The following is a 22,851-nucleotide window of genomic DNA, read 5'->3' on the forward strand; positions in this document are numbered from 1 at the left end:
CAGACTACGTGTGTAGTAAGATGCGCCCTCTTTTGGTAAACTCATGCTACTGCGCATGACCTGAATATTTTGCAGGATTTGATAACGGACGTAATGTATAAATCATCTTCCAAATGTAGACTTCGTGATTGGTCAAGGGTATGCTTACCCATTCCGGACACCTGGTACCACCAACAATCAGTGGTTCAGGATGGTCCTACTTGAATTTGTAAATCTCAAAATGTCCCATGGACCTGGTAATGTATTACCTTGAATGAAAGTGATTATTGGACCAGTTTAATGTCATATTTTAACAGTCCCGATCACCAACAACACAATAAAAACCAATGAACACTGTGTGGTACATTTGTTAAATTACTTGCAATAGACCGTGATTTCGCTAGCCAGAAAAATCACAGTCAGCCCGCTGTCTCCCCTTAGGGAATCAGACTTGATAATCCCACAACGGACTCAGGTAACGCGCGGAAGCAAGAAAGATGGCGCATTTAACTACGCATATCTGACACAGCGGGCAGTCAGTCACGTCTCAAGTGATCAGAGCGTATAGGTAAGAGAAGAGCAGACAGAAAAAACGTAGACAACGAATTTTATTTGGTTATTATCGTATAAGTATTTATCGTCCCTGAATATATCCCTGTTGATGAAGATGAGTCAAGCCTTGTCATAACCTTCCGGGACTAATCCCTAAATGCAGACATGAAAATAAACATTGCCCGGGACCGCCTGCTTATCGTGGACCAAGCAAAACAAAGGAATGGGAATTCGAATACAAGAGACAGTCAGAAAGTAAGTTGAATTCCACTTGCATCGGTAATAACTTCAAGCATGCAGCTAATTCAAAGTGTCTCTACCAGGCGCCAAATGTAAAATAATTATTTTACACATTAGAAGAACATATTCATACGAAAAGGGTGTATTTGCATGCATTTATCAATAAAAAAAAACTACTATAGCATAAGTATAAATAAATCAATACAGACATAAGTAAATACATATATGAGTGAAAAAACATACATATATGTGAACCAATTCACACAAGACATATGAAGACAGACACATACATACATACGTGCATACGTACGTGCATACATACATACATACATACATACATACATACATACATACATACATACATACATACATACATGCACACATAATTTTGAACAGGATTTAAATATGTTGGGAGGGGTTAAAGATGTTCGCACAAACATAATTTCAGAAATATTTTCCCCTTCTATCCGCTGGTTTCTTCCTGCGCTTGTGTAATAACCTTGATAGATTTAGGCGCTTCAATGAAGTGAAGAACTGTCCGATTAATAAATAATCAAAATATTCTATTATAGAAATTCAGTCTATACGTCTTTCTTTTTGTCCAGATCTGTACATGTTTGTTTTGTGTCTGTATCTTTTTTAGTATTATTATTCTTGCTTCTCATATTGTGTAACTGCAGTAACTGGTTCAAATTTGCCAATGCGGTAATTGCCGAGAGGGAACACCTTTTGACCTCGACGGAAATGTCCAATACGTAAGGGAACAGGTTACCTGTCAGATTAGATAAAAACGTCCTATCTGGCATAACTACACCGTACACGTTGTTGGTGTGGTCCTGACAAACTTGAACGAAAATGAGGCCTCTCATGGTGTTCCTTGCCACTGCAGTAGCAATTTGCTGCTTTCACAGTGTATCAGGAAGTCGAGGTGGTTATGCTTCTGAGGTAAGAAGGTTTTGTCGTGTTCATTAGCAGCACAGTGGATAAAGACTTAGAAGATGAACACGAAAGACATGGACAGAAAATCACAACGGTTCTCCTTATCAGACATGAAGTGACTGTGCTTCCATGTTGACAAAAACAAACACAGCTTAGCATACACCGACATACATCAGGTTTGGACCTCATGTAAGATTTGTATGAAATCTTACTTGGCATGCATTGAAAAATCAATTCTCTCCACAGGTCATAGACGAAATTATCTGTTGGTAATCAGCAGAGGGGTAACTTTCCACACTTTTACAGTTGTGTGCAGTCGTTCTTTTGCGCACTGAACGACACTTTGTCAGTATTCCATGGTTTTTGATATCAAAGGTAAAAAGGAGCAACTTTGTCTCTGTAATTACAAAGGGAATGAAACAACAAGTTTCTGTGGTAAATACAATCAGAAGTTCAACCACATTTAAGACTGCCATTATCACAATCTTTAGGAGTTTACCAAAAGCACATGTTCCAGTGTCGCATCGGCATGAGTGTCATTTTGTCACGTGTCAGATACGTGACGAAGTCTGGTGTCTGGCGTGGTATAAATGACACGAATGCTGATACAACACAAGGAATAACCAATTTACCATATTGCAATTCCAAGATTGTTTACAAACGATTATAGAAACCCGAAATTCGGCTCAACTTTAATTCCCCATGCGCATAAATATGCAAATATACTTGTAAACAGGCTTCATTCAAGAATTGATTACTATGCCGTTTCTGAAGAAGTCACCACAACATTGTGGAGGCATCAAGAGCTAGTGGCTAGAGCAGTGGACGCACGATCACAGGATGGTGAGTTCCAGCCCGGCATAGCTATGGTATTGTGTCCTTGAGCAAGGCACTTTATTCCTCGTTGCTTCTCCCCACCCAGGAGTGATGGGTACCTGGTAGGACAGTGGTTGTAATGTGTGCGTTTAGCTCTGCTGCGCTGATTGGCTGCACATGTGAGCTGCTGTTTGCTCCCAAGGGAGTTGAGTGGTATCAAAGGTCCAGTGACCAGGAGTAATAATAATTGTAAAGCGCCTTGATCACATGTACTTGTGGATATGTGCGCTATATGAGAACCATTATTATTATTATTATTATTATTATTATTATTATTATTACAAAATTAAGCGCGAGAATTCCTCTTGAACACAGTAATAAAAGATAAACGGGACTCAAAAAGAAGAGTGAAGGGTTTATACTTGTTAAGGTGTGGTATATTTATGTCATTACAATCGTTATTGCCATAAAATGGTGTTCTCCGCATGAGTTGTCAGCTTACCGACTACAATCGATCTAGCCTAGACTCTAAACTGAGTGTGTTTGGCCTCGGAGTTATTTTTGCCTTCGCCACACTCCAGGCAAAAAGAACTCCGAGGCAAAAACACCCCGTTTAGATTCTAGGCTACGATCCACCATGCTTAAAAGTAGAATCTCCAAACGCCAATTTTCACTATGACGATTTTTTCCTCTCCGGATACTGAAATTACATTTAGCATAACCATCAAGCAGCCACCAGATCTATACGCTGACGTTTTAGTATGTTTGCTGGTTGCAATATGGGCACTTTACTCCAATATGACCAGATGCGCCTCGAAAGTGAAAGACTTAAACTTGTGCTCACACTTTTCTCAGAGAATCTTTCAACCGTTCTCTTTCCAAATCAGTAATAAAATAGGGGGTCACCGTGCAAAGTTTGGAACAAGCGAAACAAATCACCAAATATTTAGCAATAGTTGAAATTCGAAATGGCCGCTATCCCTGTGTTAGCTCTATGGGGAAAAGTAAATTTTAAGTAAATATTGGATTTTCGAAAAACTAAGCCGTTGACAGTTTTAATTCCCTTTCTCAAAGAGCTTTAAAATGAGCCCCACAAGTGGTAGATCAGAAAAGGATTGTAGAAATTTGAGTGTCCGAGTATCTGTCCCCAAGGCACGTTCTACCTTAAAGTGCAATAGCCCATAGGTGTCTACCAAAGTGTTGTTGAGCAGATATCGATGGGCATTTCATTAGAAATCATGCTGACTGACAGATAGAAAAACAGCAGTAAAATATCTACTGCAACGTTTGAATGGGACGCAATAATGGATGCCAATGTTGAAATAGCGAACAAAAATCCCAATCTATGCACAATCAAGCACTTTTCGTACAACTGTTTTTCTCTCATCTGATGTCAATAGACTTCTTCTCGAACGATCTCTTTATTTTCTATGCATTGTTTTGTTGTCTATACTACATCGTCGCAATCGCTCAGCGTAATCACCGTCACCGATTTGTGATATTACACAACTCAGGTTAAGGATGAGTCACTACGGTCATTTTATCTGGAGTTGGGTCATTGAACTTAAATTGATTGGCCAACGAGATACCAGTATTACAGTTGATGCTACGCTCCGCATGAAAAGTGTTCTTCGTATACCATCGCTTTGACAAAACAGCTTCAGGCAGAATAATCTTTTCCTCAGTCAGATATAACAGTTCAATAAAGTTGGTTCCAAATATGCCAAAAGTTAGCTGCGTTTGGGATGCAAATTGACTTCGAACTCAAATAGCAAAATGTCCCGGATAATGCGACAGGTGACGACAATATACAATCACAACGCTCCCCGAAACGAGGGCATATTACTGTCTCTATACAGACAGCTTTTCAATGCACCGACGCCAAGCGTTATGTTAGCATACATAACGACGATGCCAATATCAAGAATAAAATTATTGGCAATTATTACATGCCTCGATGTGAGTGCAAATCAGTGCAATGATTGAATAGGAACATGCGGGGAGTTAGCGGGCAGTGTGAACGATGTACGGACCGGTTTCCATAGTTACCAGTCGGGTGAAGCCCTTCGAAGGTAGACTCTGAACGCCAGATGTGAAATATCCATGCGCGGACTGCTATTTTGACTTTCGTTAAAATCTTTTTGATGCTGATCGATAATGGTAAAATTGTTTGAGAGAGCCCCGCCTGTAACTAAATATCATATAGCGTTAACTGTGAAGAGGCATGTAATAAAAATATTATTGCCTGATTACATGGGTGTATGTGCCATCGCAGCAGTAGACAATTTGACCTCCTGGCGTCGGGTAAATTGTCATCGGCTCTCGGGCTCTTAAACCCATGTATTCAGGCAACAATATATAAGATACACTGACAAGGTGACAGGTGATGATAAATTGCTCCATTCTGCATAAGACATGTAACTGCTACAGACGTTACGTTCATTTCGATTGTGGAAAGACCATCACATAGAAACGATCATGACTCACTGAAGGAGTGTATGTCAGTTCCGACGATGGAAACGCTTTAATTTTTCACCTAGTAATAAACAAGATCCAATTAACACGTTTTTCAAACGATGTCTGCTCCTGAACCATCGCTCGAGTTCTTCTCCAGGGAAGTTCAAATGCTGGCAATATATTGGAGGGGTCTTCCCAGTTATCATACATGCACGGGTGCATATATTCGGACTCCCAAACTTGTACAATTCTCCTCTAATCTACCACTTAGTAGGGGCTCATTTTAAAGCTGTTGGAGAAGGAAACTTTGATCGTCTAGCTTTTACGAAAGTCGAAAAGTATTTTTCTCCATAGAGTTATTAAAACACAAAGATGGCGGCCATTTGAATCTTAGACATCGGTAATAAAGTTTAGGTTATTTGTTACTCCAGTACCAAACTTTGCACAGTGACCTCTGATTTTTGTCTTTGATTCGGTCAGAGAAAGTCGAGGAAAGTTTGAGTAAAAGTTTAAGTCTTTAACTTTCGAGGCACATACTACCTTAACAGAAATGCAGTGTGGGATTGTGATGGGGCTAAACAGCGCGACAGCTTTTTGAGTATTTTTAATAATGTTATCAACTTGAAAGGCTCAATGTTAGGCATTTTCTGTAAATTATTGGTGAACGGATGGATTAAAAAAAATTTCGTAGTAGTTTCAAAAAAAAAATTTTCCAGTAGGGCTACATCTGCCGTCATAGCGTTTGTTTCGACCAATTACATCATCTAAACATCCAATGATAAGGACTTCTGATCAACTGTTCAGGCGAAATATCACTCATAGACTGCGACCAGGTTTAGCTCCCACTGTGTTTTACCCCTGTCGAAGATGACTTATTCAAATATCGCGCATGCATTTACCTTAGTTGATAGGAAACTTCAGGGCTCGAAAATTCTCGCCGCCCGACGCCCGTGACAAGTGAATTTGAGTCCGGGCAAGTGAAAACAACATTCACCCAGCCCGACGGACAAGTGAATTTCAATGAGGCCACTGTACGTACACGCTGCCACTCTTTCGTTCTTTGAGTGTACTGCTTTCGATATGGCCGGCCGATAAAATAGCTCTGTTCTGCTTGGTTACAAAATGGCAAAATATTGACGTCTTTGCCCGCTCTTATGTTTTTTCTTCTCATGAAATCATGTCACGATGCCTCCTCAACAGAAAACTACAGCTTACAATAAAATGTTGTAAGGTGTTGAAACAATTACCCTCCTTCCTACAAAGTTGCAATGTATTGAACAATTTACTCTCCTTTCTACAAAGTTACAAATTACCTGGTACGTGAAGCAAACATTGTTGCTGTTCAATACTGCAATCAGGGTCCCTCTCAGTCCCTCATGGACGGACCGTGCTAGCTACAATACATCATGGACGTATACGACCATGATACTGAGGCTTGGCTGTGTGAGTCCCGCGTACCGACGTCCTTTTTAGTCCAAGTTTTAACTACTTTGCTTGAATCAAAATTTGGCCTGCAATTACTCAGTTTGATAGTAAAAACCATTATTTTAAAGGAAACTTTCACAAACAGAGTCAGAATACAAGGGAAAAGGAGAAAAACTTGAGGTTTTCTGAAAGGTCAAATCTGGGTCATCTTATGTGATGTCATGATAAAGACCCTTTAAGTACACAATTATGGTTCAAAAGAAACCACCTAGGGAGGTCTAATAGGTACAATCTTATGATAAAAGGTAATTTCTTGCTTTCCAATTTAATGGCATTTAGCTTGACTGTCAGTTTTAAATTAAATTTTATTAACAGTTATGGCAAAGGGAAATTGTCAACAGTAGTTGCAGTAAGCATATCCATTTCAAATCATCACATTAATATTTCTGCAGATTCCTCCAGTTTAATGATGTAACAGTGAACATCACCAGACATTTCTTGATGATATCAAAATATCAAATGAAAATGATCCTGGGCTACAATGTTATCATTATCATTAAACCTATTACTACTCTTTAAAACATTGGGAAATGAATTGAACAATATCATTGTGTCTTGTTTTAAAGGATTTTGACCTGACCCTTTTTGTCTCAAGAAAAATACTTATGCTGAAGATGCTATTGAGCCTGCTTGATCACAACTATGACATAACACCGCAATACTTGTATCTACACTGTCACTATGCTACCAAATGCTTTCTTCTGCATAGAAAATTTGTATTTGTGTGGCTAACAAAACCACATAAGGAGCTTGTAGTGTATATGTATGATAAGTTGTCATACTGTGAACACTGACTCAATGCTGCAGAAGTATTCTGTATCTGTGGTGATATACACTTCACATTGCTACCTGATTTTTAGAATTGCCACCTAATTATTTTTGTGGCAAAAGTTTACCACTAGAAATGAATAAGTATTTCAATCCCTTCACTGTCATAAAAACACAGATAATTAATGTAATAAAACTAAAATATTCTTTAATGTAAAAACTATCATGAACAACATATAAAACATCTTGATTTGTAAAATTAGGAACTCCTGAATGCCGAGAAAGCTGTTGCTACACTTGAGATCATAAACTGTTCAAAGTTGCGCAAAGTGGCTACAGGAGTTTGATTTGGTTAATGAGTTGGCTAATCATTTTGGTGACTAAGGGGAACCTGCAGTTTATGCACATACACGCGGTAGCAGTAAACTAAATGATACTGAAAGTTTCACATGGGCACAATTTGACACAACACCGGTGGCCTATTATATACTTACCCTTGGTGCACCTACCTGACTTGCCTATTTAACAGAAGGTACCAGGTCATGATGACACACAATGACAATGTACCGGTGTTGTTTTATTGAAATACATTACATGTCCCCCAAAATTTAATTTGTCCCCATTAAGACCTACTATGGGTCACTGTGTCCCAATGCTAGCAGAAGCTTGCTGAAACACTGTGCATGTATACGTTACATAAGATATTATTTTTGATACACAGAATAAGGACACAAATTTATCAGTAAGTTACAGCTACTGTTTCTTTACAATGACATTAATAAAACCATACACATTTACTCCTTAAATCATCTGAAATTCAGGGCAAGTGAATTTTTCTTCCGGACAAGTGAAATTGAAAATTCACTTGCCCTATGGCAAGTGAATTTTAAAAAAAATTTTCGAGCCCTGAACTTACTTGTGACACCTGATGAGAATGGACGGTTGTTTCTTCTCTCTTTCAGGGTTACCGTGACACAAGACCGGCAAAGCTGTCCAGGAAGGATTTGACTGTATACAACTTCAAACGTATGCTGCGGTTGCGAGGTTCGTGAAAACTCAGACTGTTACACTTATACGTCGACAGAATGAGTGACAGTTTCCTAAACCTATGGTTGTCATCGCTCATCTTATGAACTGAGACGTACAATAAAAGAGAAGAAAAGTTCTATTGTACTGTAAGACAATTGTAATTTTGAGATCTGACAGACTCTGGACTAGTCTATTATACGGCTGCCCATTATTCACTCTCTATCTCTCCCGATCTCTCTATCACTGTCTTTCGCTATTTGGTTCAGGTAAAATTTTAATTTTTAGACATGAATAATCTTGAACGATGTTCAGTGTGAGAGGAGTCTCACCAGAATTTCCTTATACACAAAAGGATGCGATAACAAGGGTGTTATGATCATTTCCATGTCCAGGTAACGGGGCGTTCCACGATGCCTCGGGATGCGCATCTTGGTACCCTGACTTCCCCTACCGCTGTGCGGACGGCAAGACTTGTATTCCCGCAAGTAAAATATGCGATGGCCGTGCTCTCTGCAGGGACGGTAGCGATGAAGAAGACTGTCCTGGCGACGTTGGAGACAACGATGAAGCTATTGATAATGGTTAGTAGATTGAACTCCTTTTGTGTATAAGAAGCGTAATTTAAAACAGCCAGTCTCTCCTGCATTTATAAAATGGAATGGTTAAATTTTAGCTATATGCTGATCCACTTTTTCGACGTCTATATAATCGAGTAATTATACCGATGATGTTCTTAGCAGTACATTGAATAATTGAAGAATTTTCATGGTAATAGACATAATTTTTTGTTTAACAAGAAACGACTCGTTGTTCGGGCACCGAATGCTATTGCACGATAAGTGCGTTTTAAGCGAACCTGTGGTCAGACCATCGTTACGCACACGGAAAAATATTCTCCGTGGTAACAGTATCTACTGTATAAGCACACACGCGAAGACAGCAACAGATCCTACGTATATTATGTTATCTGTCCTTTCATCTTTAAATGATGAACGTACAGTTTCTCTTTTAGCAGTAATTTTAGAAAATTTTGATCTAAAACGTTTCACTGTCTTCGCATGTCTTTTCATTATGTAACTACTTTCACTGTTATATATATATATATATATATATATATATATATATATATATATATATATATATATATATATATATATATATATATATATATGAAAATTTTATGAAAAGAAACACGCTAACACTCCGGTTATTTCGTCTAAACTTCGACGTATTTCTTGCATATGACGTTTCGCTCTATAGTTAGAGCTTTTTCAGGATCATCTATAGAGATAAAATACAGAGATCTCAGTATGTTTGCAAAATTGCAGGATAAAAGTAAAATTTATTGATTTAGGGTACATAGAAGTTCGACGAAGGTTTTCGGAACTTCCAAAAAATTCATCGCATGTGTAGAAGACTTAGTTTGTAAACCGACGTGAATGATGCAATGACGCTTTACAGGCATTCGTAAATGAGCGTGGGGAAATGTTTACTGTCTGATGTTTAAAGGGAAACAGTCGTCGGAACTGCGCTCAACGGTCGTATGGGACCCATACGACCAATGTAAACACTCAATCCAAGCTTCGATGTTGATTGATGAAAGTTAAATCATGTCTGTCATAATCTACATCATATAATTTAAATGTTGCAGCTATCATGATGTGGTTCATCTAGATATCGTGCACGAAATACATTTTCTGTAAACAAGAAACTCGCACAGGCTCAGTTCCGACGACTGTTTGCCTTTAATCCCTATGCGCCGAGAGGGTTTTTAAATTTGTTTGCGAAGTTTGTCATCTTGTTTATTAACATGTATGATGCCTATATGATTGAAACATCGTCATTATGCCGTGATCATTGTCGTTAAAATGTAATGCTACAGGGGTTTCTTTATTGTGACGTATCGTGGAAAGATGGTTATTAAAGTGAAGTTTAGGTTTAGTTTATATTTCACCAATATACTGGCTTTTTTCGCAGCGTCTGCGATTTATTACATAAACTATATTATTGCTTTTGCATTTTATTTCGTTTCTGATAGAATAAGTGGCTTTGTCGGTTAGACTAAAGTGTTGTGTGTTTTCACTGTACTTGCAACGCCAAAGTGATCTACACTTCAAGTCGGATTTGTTACAGGATTCATGTTTACAGATGAAATTTTCGTTTTTCTAATAATTTACGATGATACGAAATGTCGTTTAAACCTTCCCCTGATCATCATCATCATCATCAACATCATTATCATCATCATTATCATCGTCATCCAGTGACGTGTGCAAGCTAATCAATGTTCTTGCAGGAGCTGCCGTTTACGATCCAATCGGATGTGCCGCCTGGTTTGCGGGTCACCCTTACAGATGCAGAGATGGTACTTTGTGCATTCGCGAGAAGAATATATGCGACGGACACAAGCTATGTGCCGACGGAAGTGACGAAATGGGTTGCGGAACTGACGTCAACGAGGAAGGTGATACTGTCGACGACAAAGACGGCGACGAGGGCGACACAGGCACTACCTCTAGTAAGTTTTGGCATCACAGAAATATCGTTCTAAAGCTTTTACCATTCAGCCATATGTGGCATAACCATGAAGTTATTCTATTCGGTTCTCGTAAACATTTGCATTTAAAATTAGTGAAATTGCCCTGTAATTACGAACACTGAAGTAATGCTCAAGCACTGTATCACTTTGTAACTTATTCACTCTTTTCTGTCCGTAAAATACAGTTTCTTGTCCTTCTCAAAACTTATGCCAAAATGCCTTGTATGTTCGACTTCTCAATGTCGACTTGTGTGTTTATATCCAGTAGTATTACTTACGGTAGTGTACGCCTCGAAAGTGAAATTCTTAAACTTTTGCTCAAACTTTCGTTAAGGAATCTTTCAAACCATTCTCTTTCAAAATCAAGAATAAAAATCGGCGGTCACCGTGCAAATTTTGATACTAGAGAAATAAATTACCCAAGATTTACTGATATTTAAAATTCAAAATGGCCGCCATCCCTGTGTTAACTCCACGGAGAAAAATGAAATTTTTCACTTTCGAAAAACTAAGCCGGTGAAAAGTTTCTTACATCAAGCAGAAAAGAATGAAGTTTGAGAGGCCGAATATCTGTCCCCGAGGTGCGTTCTACCTTAGGAACAAAAAGTATGAAAAGATATCAAAAGTGACCGTTTTCCTTCATAAATGTCACGATCGCTCCCTAGTCAGTTTTTCTCTACCAGCGACTCGCGCACCATCGATGCCCGAATTGCTTATAATGTTAAATTAACCTGGTATTGCCTTTCTGCAGAAAAAGCGAAATATGACGCAGAAGGTTGCGCCATCTGGTTTGCCGACAGTCCCTACAGATGCGTCGATGGGTCTCTCTGTCTCGGCGAAGGCCAGCTTTGTGATGGTTTTGTCCATTGCGGGGACTTCAGCGATGAAGTCGATTGCGGTAAGTAAGAAAGCAGTTAGCCTATTCTAGCCATTCCATTCATTCAGACTGTTCCAGTCGAGAGGTTCAATGCGTGCTATTTTTCATCTTTTTCCGTCTTTTCTGACTGTAAATTTCGAAGAAATATTTTGTTCTCACAGTTTGTGGATTCATTAGCGGAGTGTATATACTAGCCGGAATAACTTGGTCAGAGTTCATGCTTTTATCTCCAGGAGACGAAGGGAGAACTTAGGGGGACTTAGGGATAAAATGTTGATGTTACAAAGAGGACTTTAAAACGTGATGACTTTGAACTCGATCCTATATCAACAAAACTTTCTTTTCAGTTAAAATCAACCAAAACACAAAAATTGAATAGCGAAGGGGTCACCATGTTTCATGCAAATACTATTGAAGGGTCACTGTTTTCCATGCGGCGTCTTTTCAATGAAACATTGCCTCTGTATTTTTGCCAAGTCTCTTCAGGGCGCCGCTAATTATGATGATTTCAAATTTACTATGAATGAGCAAGGGGTATTAAAATTGTGGATTGTCAGTGGGGAATGCGAAGAAGAACAACCTGTAACTTTCTAATCTACAAGGGTTGTTTTGAAGGCATAGGTCACTTTGTGTCTTAAAGCCCAAATAGCTGCAAAGTTTATGCGTTATTTTCATGATTTCATTTTCAAACCAAAGTTGCTTCGTGTGAATGAGCTAACTTAAGGACAAGTATCGAAGTATCACTGCTCACTGTTTTTGACGATACCTACACGTTTTAAATAATAAACGGGTGCCGCACTTATTAAATGGCCCCCATCGAAAAGTACAAAAATGCGGTTACATTTGCTGCACATTACACATCGTGATCATAAAAGAAACAAGCATGATGATTTACTTGAAAGGACAAAACACTATGGCCAACATTTTGTTTTTGTAATCTTTATTTTCTCTGTCATATGATTAGTTTTTGAAAGTGGCTGGAAATCTTAAATGAAGTTAAAATGTTTGAATTCACATGCCACTCTCTACACTTTACGACAGTGTTATACACTTTTTCAGTCTTTAAAGATCAATTAGCTGTAACTTTGGTCATTTGTAAAATTTTGTTTGTTCTCTGTATCATCTGCAGTTTCTGGTTTGAATATCTTAACCATGGAGAAATTCCTAATATTTAGCTCATAAATATACCTATATGAGTATAATCTGCATCGTTATTGTTCAAATTTTGTATTCAGGTCCGGACTAGAATAAATTTATCAACAATAACAATGGTCATTTTATGTATACAGGCTGTGTTGGCAAGCAGGACACTGGGCATTGGTCATGATGATCGGATTATAGTAAATTCTGTAGTGATACATTGAAACAGAGTAGTGTAAAATTTGTCAAACGTTACTGCTAATGTCCCTTTTTAATGGGTCTTATTCAAAGAAAACTCTTATATTAGGACTTTTTGATATCGGTTTATTACACATTCGTAGTTATTTGGACTTTAAGAAGAATATGGAACAAAACAGAGAAATAGAAAGTGACATTGGGCTGGTGAATACAACTGACATGTATATTAATTGCCCAGGTTTTGGAGAGACCGACGCCAACGGATGCACTAAGCCGGATCAGCGTGGAAACAACGGTCTTGCCGAGATTTACGACCAGTTACGTGAAGCTCACAACTACTTTCGTTGTCTCCATGGGGTCCCGCCGCTAACCGATGGGAGTCAGCAGCTGACGAATGCGGGTCAAAAAGTCGCCAATGACAACGCCTTTAAGGGAAAACTCAAGCACAGCTCTTATCCTTATGGTGAAAATCTCGCTGTGTCAAGATTGTCATCGCTTGATAGCGCTTCAGGTGTGTCTATCCGGTCAAGATACTGCAGTCTTTTATAAACATGCTAAAGTTGTTAAAGCCCCCTTATAATATCTTTAACATTTAGTGCTGTATTATTTGGACGGTGTTCCATAAGGCAGAAATCTTTGCTTTTACTCTCTAAGAGTACATCAGAATACCAAGTACTGGCCTACGAAACAAGACAAATTGGGTTCAATGTTTGATTCTTTTGACGAACGAGCTCTCGCGTTGAATAAAGTTCGATTGTCAGTAACAACACTTCACCTCACACATTATACAGAACGTGTTGACACTTGAACTCTGGGCGTCATGACCTGATTTTTATGATTAGAACAAAGGGTAACCAGGTGTTTCAGTACATAATGCAGTTGTCTGTGAATTTAAACTTTTGCCACATCTTTGCAAATTTGTAACTTGCTAATGTAAAAATGCTAAACGACTGTCATTGATATTTCACCATATTTCTTCAATGTACATAGCAGGTTTCATCAACCTTAATGAAGTCAATCAAGATATATCTCTAATTAGAAAAGTTCGTTGAATATGCAAATCAGTAATAAGATGTTTTACAAAATCAAAACTGACTTTTGTTAATATTATATCATAGTATACAATATACATAGCAAGTTTCATCAACTTTGGTCGCGTCAATCCAGATATACATCCCAAACTAGGAAATTTCGTTAAATATGCAAATTAGTAATTAGCTAAAATAAAAATGCTACATGACTCTAATAATGTTTTAACTTAGTATATTTAATGTTCATTGCAAGTTTTGTCAACTTTGGTCGAGTCAATCAAGATATATACCCATAATTAGTAAAGTTCATTAAATGCGCAAATTAGAAATTGGCTGAAGTAAAAATTCTTAATGACTTCCAGTAATGTTAAATCATAGTATCTTCAATATATACATACCAAATTTCGTCAATTTTAATCAAGTCAATTCAGATATATCTGTAATTGGGTTAGTTCATCCAAAATGCAAATTAGCCATTAGCTTTAATTTCATGTCTTTTCTGGCGGATAAATCTTTGTGGGATCAACATTTGTAACAAATCTCATCCAATTCTGTGCAGCCGTTTACCATTTTTCTTAAATTATTAATTACGCAAATGAGCATCAAAGATGCAAGCCACACCCATCAAAAACTAATTACTCCTTGCCATTCTTAAACAAAATCTATGTACTAAATGTTACTTGAATCTGTTCAGGCGTCCTTGAGATATCGTGTAAACAGACACAAAGACCATAGACCCTGAAGCGAGAGTCTCGTTCCAGGGTCTATGCACAGCAACACACAGGCAGACAGACAGACAGACATCGTTACGACATTAGCTCTCGTGTGTGAACATGTGAGCTAAAATGGCCGAATGGTATCGCCCAAGTTGCTTTGTGCAAAGTAGTAGTAGTATATCACTGAGATTACTCATGCCGCTGTAAGCCTTTGAAGCTCATGTTTGTGAGATTTCCGTCTGTCTGTCTATCGGCACGATATCTCAAGAACGGCTCATCGGACGGGAATCAAAAATGTTGTAAAGATTCTTTTTTTAAGAAATGGCTAGAACTGTTGAGCGTTTGTTGGTGTGGCGTGCATTTTGAATGCTAATTTTGTACATTCAAATTATACAGAAGTCTCATTCTTTTTCACATTCACTGCATCAGATCTGACAAATCATGATACAAACATTGATCACACATATAACAATTTTCAAGTTTCACGTCCATGAATCGCTCACTGTGCACATTTAACGATCTCTCTTTAATCACGGATACGATGATAAACTTGCCATGTACTTTGATGATAAAGATGTAACAGCAGTGTAGAACTTATAGGAGTTCAATGTCAGCTAATCGCTGATTTGCAAATTTTGACCATATTTTTTCGATTGGGCGTAGACATCGATAATGATCTTGTACATATAAATTTATGCAACGTTTCATGAAAGACAGCACTACACCCACAGGCGTGCTGTTTTCTGGGTAGTTTCTATAAGTGTAGTTTATTCTACGTTTCGACGTTCTCTTCCGTAGGGTGATTAGGCTACGGAAGAGAACGTCGAAACGTAGAACTACACTTATAGAAACTACCCAGAAAGCAGCACGCCTGTGACTACACCATATTTGGTGAGTTGTGCGAGTGATGGTGATTATAATAAGACGTGGGCAGAAATGAAAGTCAAAGTTACTGGCAAGTATAGTGAAACATAATTGGAGCATTTTCAGTTCACATCTGGTTTTATCGTTTCTGCTGCTACTACAACCGCAGAGTTACTTTCATTTATTATAAGCGTCTTAAAATTATCCTAAATTGTTTTAAGAACGGCAGCAGGTAAACTCTTTAACTATTCCACATTAGTGATGGGGGAACCCGACACATGAATATTTTTGAGTGGTAAATATTACAGCATTTAGATTCTAAATAGTGCGTAAAAAGTTACGTTTTAATATCCATAAGGTAACAAATATCTATAATCATGTTTTCACAGGGTATGGTTTTGTAAAGATGTGGCATGACGAAATCCAGTCATACAATTTCAAGAACCCAAAGTTTAATTCAGCAATCGGTAAGTACAACTTTTGCAAGGCTACGACCGAACCCAATCCTCTGTGACTATCTTCCATTATTATATAAAGCAACCACGTTACGTTGACAGCCTTGTTACCAGAATTTTCACGGGTGTTTTTGAAAACTTATTGCCAAACATTTCTGTCGTTTATTTTATACACAGGGCACTTTACTCAGGTTGTATGGGCTAGCAGTCAAAATCTAGGCTGTGGCGTTGCCCAGATGAACGGAAAGGTCTACGTGGCTTGTGAATACGATCCACCAGGCAACTATGCAAAGAAGCTCGAAGTCGACGTACCGCCACCCCTGTAAAATATCGAGTTGAGATACAGATGTAATCGACTTTCAAAAACGATACGCAATTAGAAAAAAAAAAACATGAAGATTAGAGGACAATTTTCAGACAGGGACAGCCAACCGACAGGTTTTGAGAAGTTGTGACTAGAGGTTTTTTATATGAAAAAAAATGCTATTCTGACATGGACAAGATTTAAAATTTATCGGGAAGTGTTGCGGCCGTTTTTGTGACTATTGTTATTACAAAGTTCTCGCAATCGCTCACTCATAACTTACAAAAAACTCCTCACCACCACATGTCTTTGCTCTCCCCGGTAACTAACACCTGAAAACAATCAACCCATGTGTCATGTCCGCCCGTTAGGTTGCTTCAAACTGCTGCAGCGTGAAAGACTGAAGTTTACACCCCCATCTGTTCGCGACCCGCTGATACGAGTCAACTCCAAAAAAATCGCTTGTGAAATTGTCGTTTTCATCGAAAGCTTTGTCGGTTGTCCCTGATCAAATTTCATTCAAACATTAATTGATTTCACTATCTCATTCTAGTGGAATGAAGCCATTGGCATCGACAGGTATGACATTGGCAGAGGAAAAACAAACGAAAAAACAGACTAACGATTTAACTGTAATTAGAGAAGAAATATATACAGTTTTAACATTAAAACGTAAAGATAAACTCGATACATAACAGCTATCAATAATCTATAAGAATCCTTTTTAGAAATCAGATCAATAAAAAAATAAGATTATTCGTCTCACATGAACAGTGTCAGCGTCAGATTGACTCAAATACATTAACTTTCGTCTTTCCTCAATTTGGCGGAAAAATTATCTTCGGTACATCTAACGGATTGTTCAGTTGCTGGTCAAATTGCACAATCAAATATGCTCTGATGTGACCAACTTCATATATCAAAGGTATACAGTCACCTGTAACCTAAATGTGCCCATATATAGTCAACGGAGTGTTCCTTTGTATTTAAAATTCCCATGTGAGGGCGCTTAGAAATTGGTTAGATTTTCTCTTTCCATGATAACTGTGGCAAAATTGGAACAGGTGACAGTAACTTTTAACCCAGGGTACAAATATTGGATCAATAAACAATCGACATGCTCTCTTACAACGACTGGAACAAGTATATTTATCTACTTGTCCAGATATGTGCACGTTTGTTAATTCACCTGTCTTCCCCGCCTGTGTTCAATATCTGTGTCTTTCCGTGAGTCTGTTTCGTGCATCATTTTTCTGTCTGTCTGTCTGTCTGTCTGTCTGTCTGTCTGTCTGTCTGTCTGTCTGTCTGTCTGTCTGTCTGTCTGTCTGTCTGTCTGTTTGTCTGTCTTGTATGTACGTTGTGTTTATATATAACACGATTGGAACTGGTTTCGGATAATTGGATGTAGTAACATTAGTTTAATCTGAAAATGTAAGCTCAGCTGCTTTTCTTTTTTTCCAATACAATTGTTTTTATGGATAATTTGTAATATTGTAACTTTCAAATACTTTTGATGAATTTGAACAATTTAAAGATCAAATTCTCTCAAAGTAGTTCCATCGTGTTACATTCATGATTGAAACCAAGCTGATATATATATATATATATATATATATATATATATATATATATATATATATATATATATATATATATCTATCTCTCTCTCTCTCTCTCTCTCTCTCTCTCTCTCTCTCTCTCTCTCTCTCTCTCTCTCTCTCTCTCTCTCTCTCTCTATATATATATATAACAAGCTAATAGTACAGAAATATCACAAATATGTATGGAAAGTAAAAAACGAAGAGAGCGGGTCACACGAAATTAAATTGTCAGTCCTATCCGATACAGCTGCTTACTCAAACGCTACCAAGAGATGAATAACTACATATCATCGATGGAGCACAGGGATATATTCAGGGACAATAAATACTAATATGATAAAAACCAAATAAGTTTCGTTGTCTACAAGTTTTTTTTTTCTGTCTGCCTTTCTCTTACCTATACGCTCTGCTCGCTTGAGACGTGACGGATTGCGCACTGTGCGTGCGTAGTAAGATGCGCCCTCTTTCGGTGAACTCTTGCTTCCGCGCGTGACCTGAATATTTTGCAGGATTATCGAATCTGATTCAGACTTGATATCCCACGACGGATGTGAAGTATAAATCATCTTCCAAATGTAGACTTCGTGATTGGTAATTTTAAGAGTCCTGATCATCACTATAAAAACTAATGAACAATATATATGTGGTACATTTGTAAAATTACTTGTGGTAGACCATGGTTTCACCAGCCAGCGAAATCACAATCAGCCTGTTGTCTCCCCTTGGGGAATCAGATTTGATTATCCCACAACGGATTCACACCACGCGTGGAAGCAAGAAAGAGGGCGCATTTTACTACGCATATCTGACACAGTGGGTAGTCCATCTCAAGAGAGCAGAGCGTATAGGTAAGGGAAAGGCAGAAAGAAAAGAAAAACTTGTAGACAACGAAACTTATTTGTTTTTTTATTATTGGTATTTATTGTCCCGAATATATCCTGTGGATGGAGATGAGTCAAGCCTTGTCAATAACGTTTCGGGACTAATCCCTAAATGCAGGCACGAAAATAAACATTGTCTGGGACCGCTTGCTTATCATGGACTCTCCAAGCAAAACAAAGGAATGGAAATTCGAATACAAAAGACAGAAAGTAAGTGAATTCCACTTGACATCTGCGATAGGTGGAATCCGCGAAACTCTGAGTTATAGTTATGACCAAAGTTTTTGATGTTTACTGCATCTTATTACAGAATTATATGATATATATATATATATATATATATATATATATATATATATATATAATATTCTCTAGTACAAACTAATAATATGTATTACTTAAGTTTCATGCATCCTGCAATCCTAACTATTCTGTCTGAAGATTGCGCAGGTTGCCCCTTTGTATCGGGTCCCTTGCCTTCAGCTGAAAGACGACATCTAGTGTCATCGGTCGTATCTTGAAACGAAGTAATCGCCAAGGAATGCAGGGCAATGGTTGTCTTAGAATGTGAATAGCCTTGACGATGTCAGAATGACGTCAATGCAAACACTCGTGAATTAACCTGTTCACCTTAGATTAAACAATCTGAACTCAGCTGAAAGAATGTTTCCTCTTTTGTTTTATGTTAGATAATCTATCTTGAAAACTGCGATGCGAAAACCAACATTTGACCAGACCTAATAAACACTCCCTTCCTATTTTTGGAAGGTTCAACAAAACGCTTGTCACGTGACTGCTATGCAAATAAGGACTGAGTACTGTGCACAGTCGGATCCTAATATCAGGGCTTTCAGAATATATATACTTTATTGGGGTTTGGGACTTCTAAAAAATTAGAAAAAATAAAAATCTGAAATTGTTGTTTTGTATGTAGCTACCTTAATCGCCACGATACCGTCGTCTTTCGATTGCTGGCGTCGATACCGCGATACCTACTCGCCCTGCTCCGAGCTCAAGACTACTTATCGACATACACGCTAATAAGACGGCAAATGTATTGTTGCAGACATCGGAAAATCCGACTATGACGGACTCAACAATTGTCTTCACAAAGGCGTAATGAATTTTCCCACAATGTAGCAGAAATGACCCTGAATTCTTATGCAATGACTTGCACGTACCGTGTAAGGACCATAATCGCACCTTTAATCAAATGCCAAATTAAAGAAAGCGGATTCGTTGAATTGAAATTCAATGATTGAAAATATACATAGGGGAATTGGTCGTTCATTCTCTCATCATAATCGCGTCCATTATAAAACAATTACAGTAAATGTTGACTGAGCCTGCTGCTTAAATGTTGCTTTGAAAAGTTTTTTGCAGGGAAGTCTGCTCGGATTGACTTGTTTCTTTTGAAGGGGTTAAACTTTGCCAACTCACATATTCCATCATGTCTTTGACATAATAAAAAGCACTCTGCCACTGTTCGTCATTTTAATTAATCATGTCACACGTCATTCAATTCTCGCTCTCCGTTTAGAAAGCATTACGTCATCAGTGACGATATACGACGACGCTAATGACCGTCTTCAAAAAAACACCTTTTTTCTTTGGCATTGTAAACAGACCCAGCTATAGATAATTCACGGTACTTTCTATTGTGGAATGGATTACAAGATGCAAATAAGGCTCGCCGAGCTTTTACGGGAACACTGTAATAAAAGCAGGGGTACCTGGTTGCATCGGGTTCACACTTGACACATACTGTCTTCAGCAAGCACCCCTGTAACTGTTTGAGTACTGCTGGCCAACTACGGCAAACATGAGACACCTGGCGGCGTTCCTTGTCGTTGCGACGGCGATTTGTTTAGCCAACGGTGTGGTCCGGGAAAAAAAAACAGTCGAGCTTCAAAAAAATGCGTGGAGGTAAGACTTCTTTAGCTTTTACTTGCGGGAAAACTTTTAATAAGGTGGAAATCTGAGCGAGTCTCAGATGTTTGTGAAAAATGACAAAGACTTGTTCGTCACAAATTGCTTGCAATATTTGCAAGGGTCACGGTTTAAAGTGCTGTATTTTAAGAATTAACTCGACATTTAAACGATTGTGGTGCAACGCAAATATAATAAACGAAAAAAACATAAAATAGGAAATTTCTAACCAATTGGCAAACCCGATGCTTTCGATGAATGGCACGCATCTTGTCTTCGACTTTGTGGTCCAGGCCTAATTGCAGCAAAAAGAAAAACAAAACCCTCAATTTACTCACGGTCCCTCTTGGTGAAGGGACTGTGATTTACTTAACTAGATATATTTGTAGCAGTACTTTATCTTCATTCTCTACTTGCACTGTGGACTAGTACGGGACTAATTGACCAATAGAGACTAGCTAAGTTTACTGTGGACAGTATATTTGCCTCCGATGTCCCGGATGATTGTTAACCTTTCAACTGTGATGGAGATAGTTAGGTTGAAGGAAACGTCATAATGACAGGAGTTTTATTTCTCGAATCCACGGGGATAAACCTTAGTGTTTTTTTTGCCATGGAAGTCTCACTTGTAAGCCATGTTTACTTATGAAAAAAACACTTGCATGGAGCTCCTTGCCATCAGACGAAGATTTTCAAATCTGAGAGAATTTACTTGCGCAGACACGCAAAGAATTGGGACAGTGTATAAATGACAACATTAAGTTTGCACAGCGAGAAGTGTGTTCGTCTGCCCTGTAAATAAACAGAATTGTCCGAGCGCCATGAGCAATCGGCCACATTTCGCACAATCTTCTTTCTTTGTGTAAATAGACACATATTCTTTCACAAGCAAGTCTAATCAACCATTGAAAGTTAGCAAACTATTGAATAACTTCGGCGACATCGCGCAGTTTATTGTGATTGTCCATGCAATAGACGACGCCTTGTATTTCTTGGTATTTAGAACAAAAAACGTCTGTCTGTACTCTTTGTAATGTCAGATATATTTTCTTCTGCAAAGACGAGTCTGTGACAACTACTTAAAGTCGGCAAACTATTGAATAACTTTGGTGTCCATTGGTTTTTTTTTTCTGCAATAAAGGACGCGTCGCGGTTCCAGACGTAGAACAAACGATGGATGTTTGAGTATAAGCCATGCAATATCAGAAAAAGTGTTTGCTGCGTAATATAACTCCAAACGATATCACGATATACATAGTCGATCTAATTCTACCGTGCCTTTAGCGTACTGTATGAAAGCTGACGGTACATGGGTTTTGGAAATTAATATTGCATTATAATAACGGCGCTGTAGAGAAAAGTATTTTATTACATTTTCTGACGTCGGTGCACTCTCAAATGTACCGTAAATAATACATGTACACACAAGGTGTTGAACCTTAACCCCAAACTTGGCATTCTTTTGGGGTTGCAGTTGTCGGGACGATTGAGAGAATCAAATTTCAGTAGGGCAGTCTTCATCCCTTCTACGAATGTTGGATTTTTTATTGCAGTTTGGAACGCTTGGCATCATCGCCGTCTACCTCAAAGATGTGCAATATTGCACAGCGAAACGCTGCTTAAAGTTTTAATCGTCTGTCAGTCTTGTGAACCGAAGCTACGTCACCTTATATCATTCATGTCATATTCGGACTATTCAAATCTTTCTTCGCCCGCAGGCAGTTTGTTCTTCCACGTCTACCCCTGGCACAAAACAATTATAAACGCAAAACAGGTCGTGACAATGGTCTTCTCCATATGCATTGCATGTAAACGTCATCACTGTTGGTTCAGAATATATTGATGAGGGAAGGGTTAGCAATCGAATTAAAACACGGCCGATATCACTTGTGACAATCGTAGACTCAGGTGACAATCGTAGACACAGTCTCTAACGTGAGGTTAGGTGATTGTAGTTGTGACCAACGAGAGAAGTCTCTTTTTTTTGGTGCAAAGAAGGCACCAAGCGGTAAGCAAGACTGCGGAGGCAATGTCAGAAAAGTACGTTTTCT

The 22,851-nt window shown here is 38.3% G+C and overlaps 1 protein-coding gene across 1 annotated transcript; it reads left to right on the forward strand.

The window, feature by feature from the left end:
* Positions 1-1,576: 1,576 nt before the first annotated feature.
* LOC139137915 (uncharacterized) lies at positions 1,577-17,505 on the forward strand. Its single transcript, XM_070706166.1, has 8 exons — positions 1,577-1,716; positions 8,199-8,280; positions 8,658-8,846; positions 10,562-10,783; positions 11,556-11,702; positions 13,258-13,530; positions 16,020-16,097; positions 16,263-17,505. The coding sequence occupies exons 1-8, from the start codon at positions 1,627-1,629 to the stop codon at positions 16,409-16,411; spliced, it is 1,230 nt and encodes a 409-aa protein (XP_070562267.1). The 5' UTR covers positions 1,577-1,626; the 3' UTR covers positions 16,412-17,505.
* Positions 17,506-22,851: the final 5,346 nt, after the last annotated feature.

Source organism: Ptychodera flava, chromosome 8 (assembly GCF_041260155.1).
Source record: "Ptychodera flava strain L36383 chromosome 8, AS_Pfla_20210202, whole genome shotgun sequence".
Lineage (NCBI taxonomy): Eukaryota > Metazoa > Hemichordata > Enteropneusta > Ptychoderidae > Ptychodera > Ptychodera flava.

What these genes read in the sequence shown, in the direction of transcription:
- LOC139137915 (XM_070706166.1), top strand. Translation starts at nt 1,627, where the DNA reads ATGAGGCCTCTCATGGTGTTCCTTGCCACTGCAGTAGCAATTTGCTGC. An exon ending in ACGTATGCTGCGGTTGCGAG is followed by an intron (nt 8,281 to 8,657) that starts GTTCGTGAAAAC and finishes TTCCATGTCCAG; the next exon opens with GTAACGGGGCGTTCCACGAT. An exon ending in CGACACAGGCACTACCTCTA is followed by an intron (nt 10,784 to 11,555) that starts GTAAGTTTTGGC and finishes GCCTTTCTGCAG; the next exon opens with AAAAAGCGAAATATGACGCA.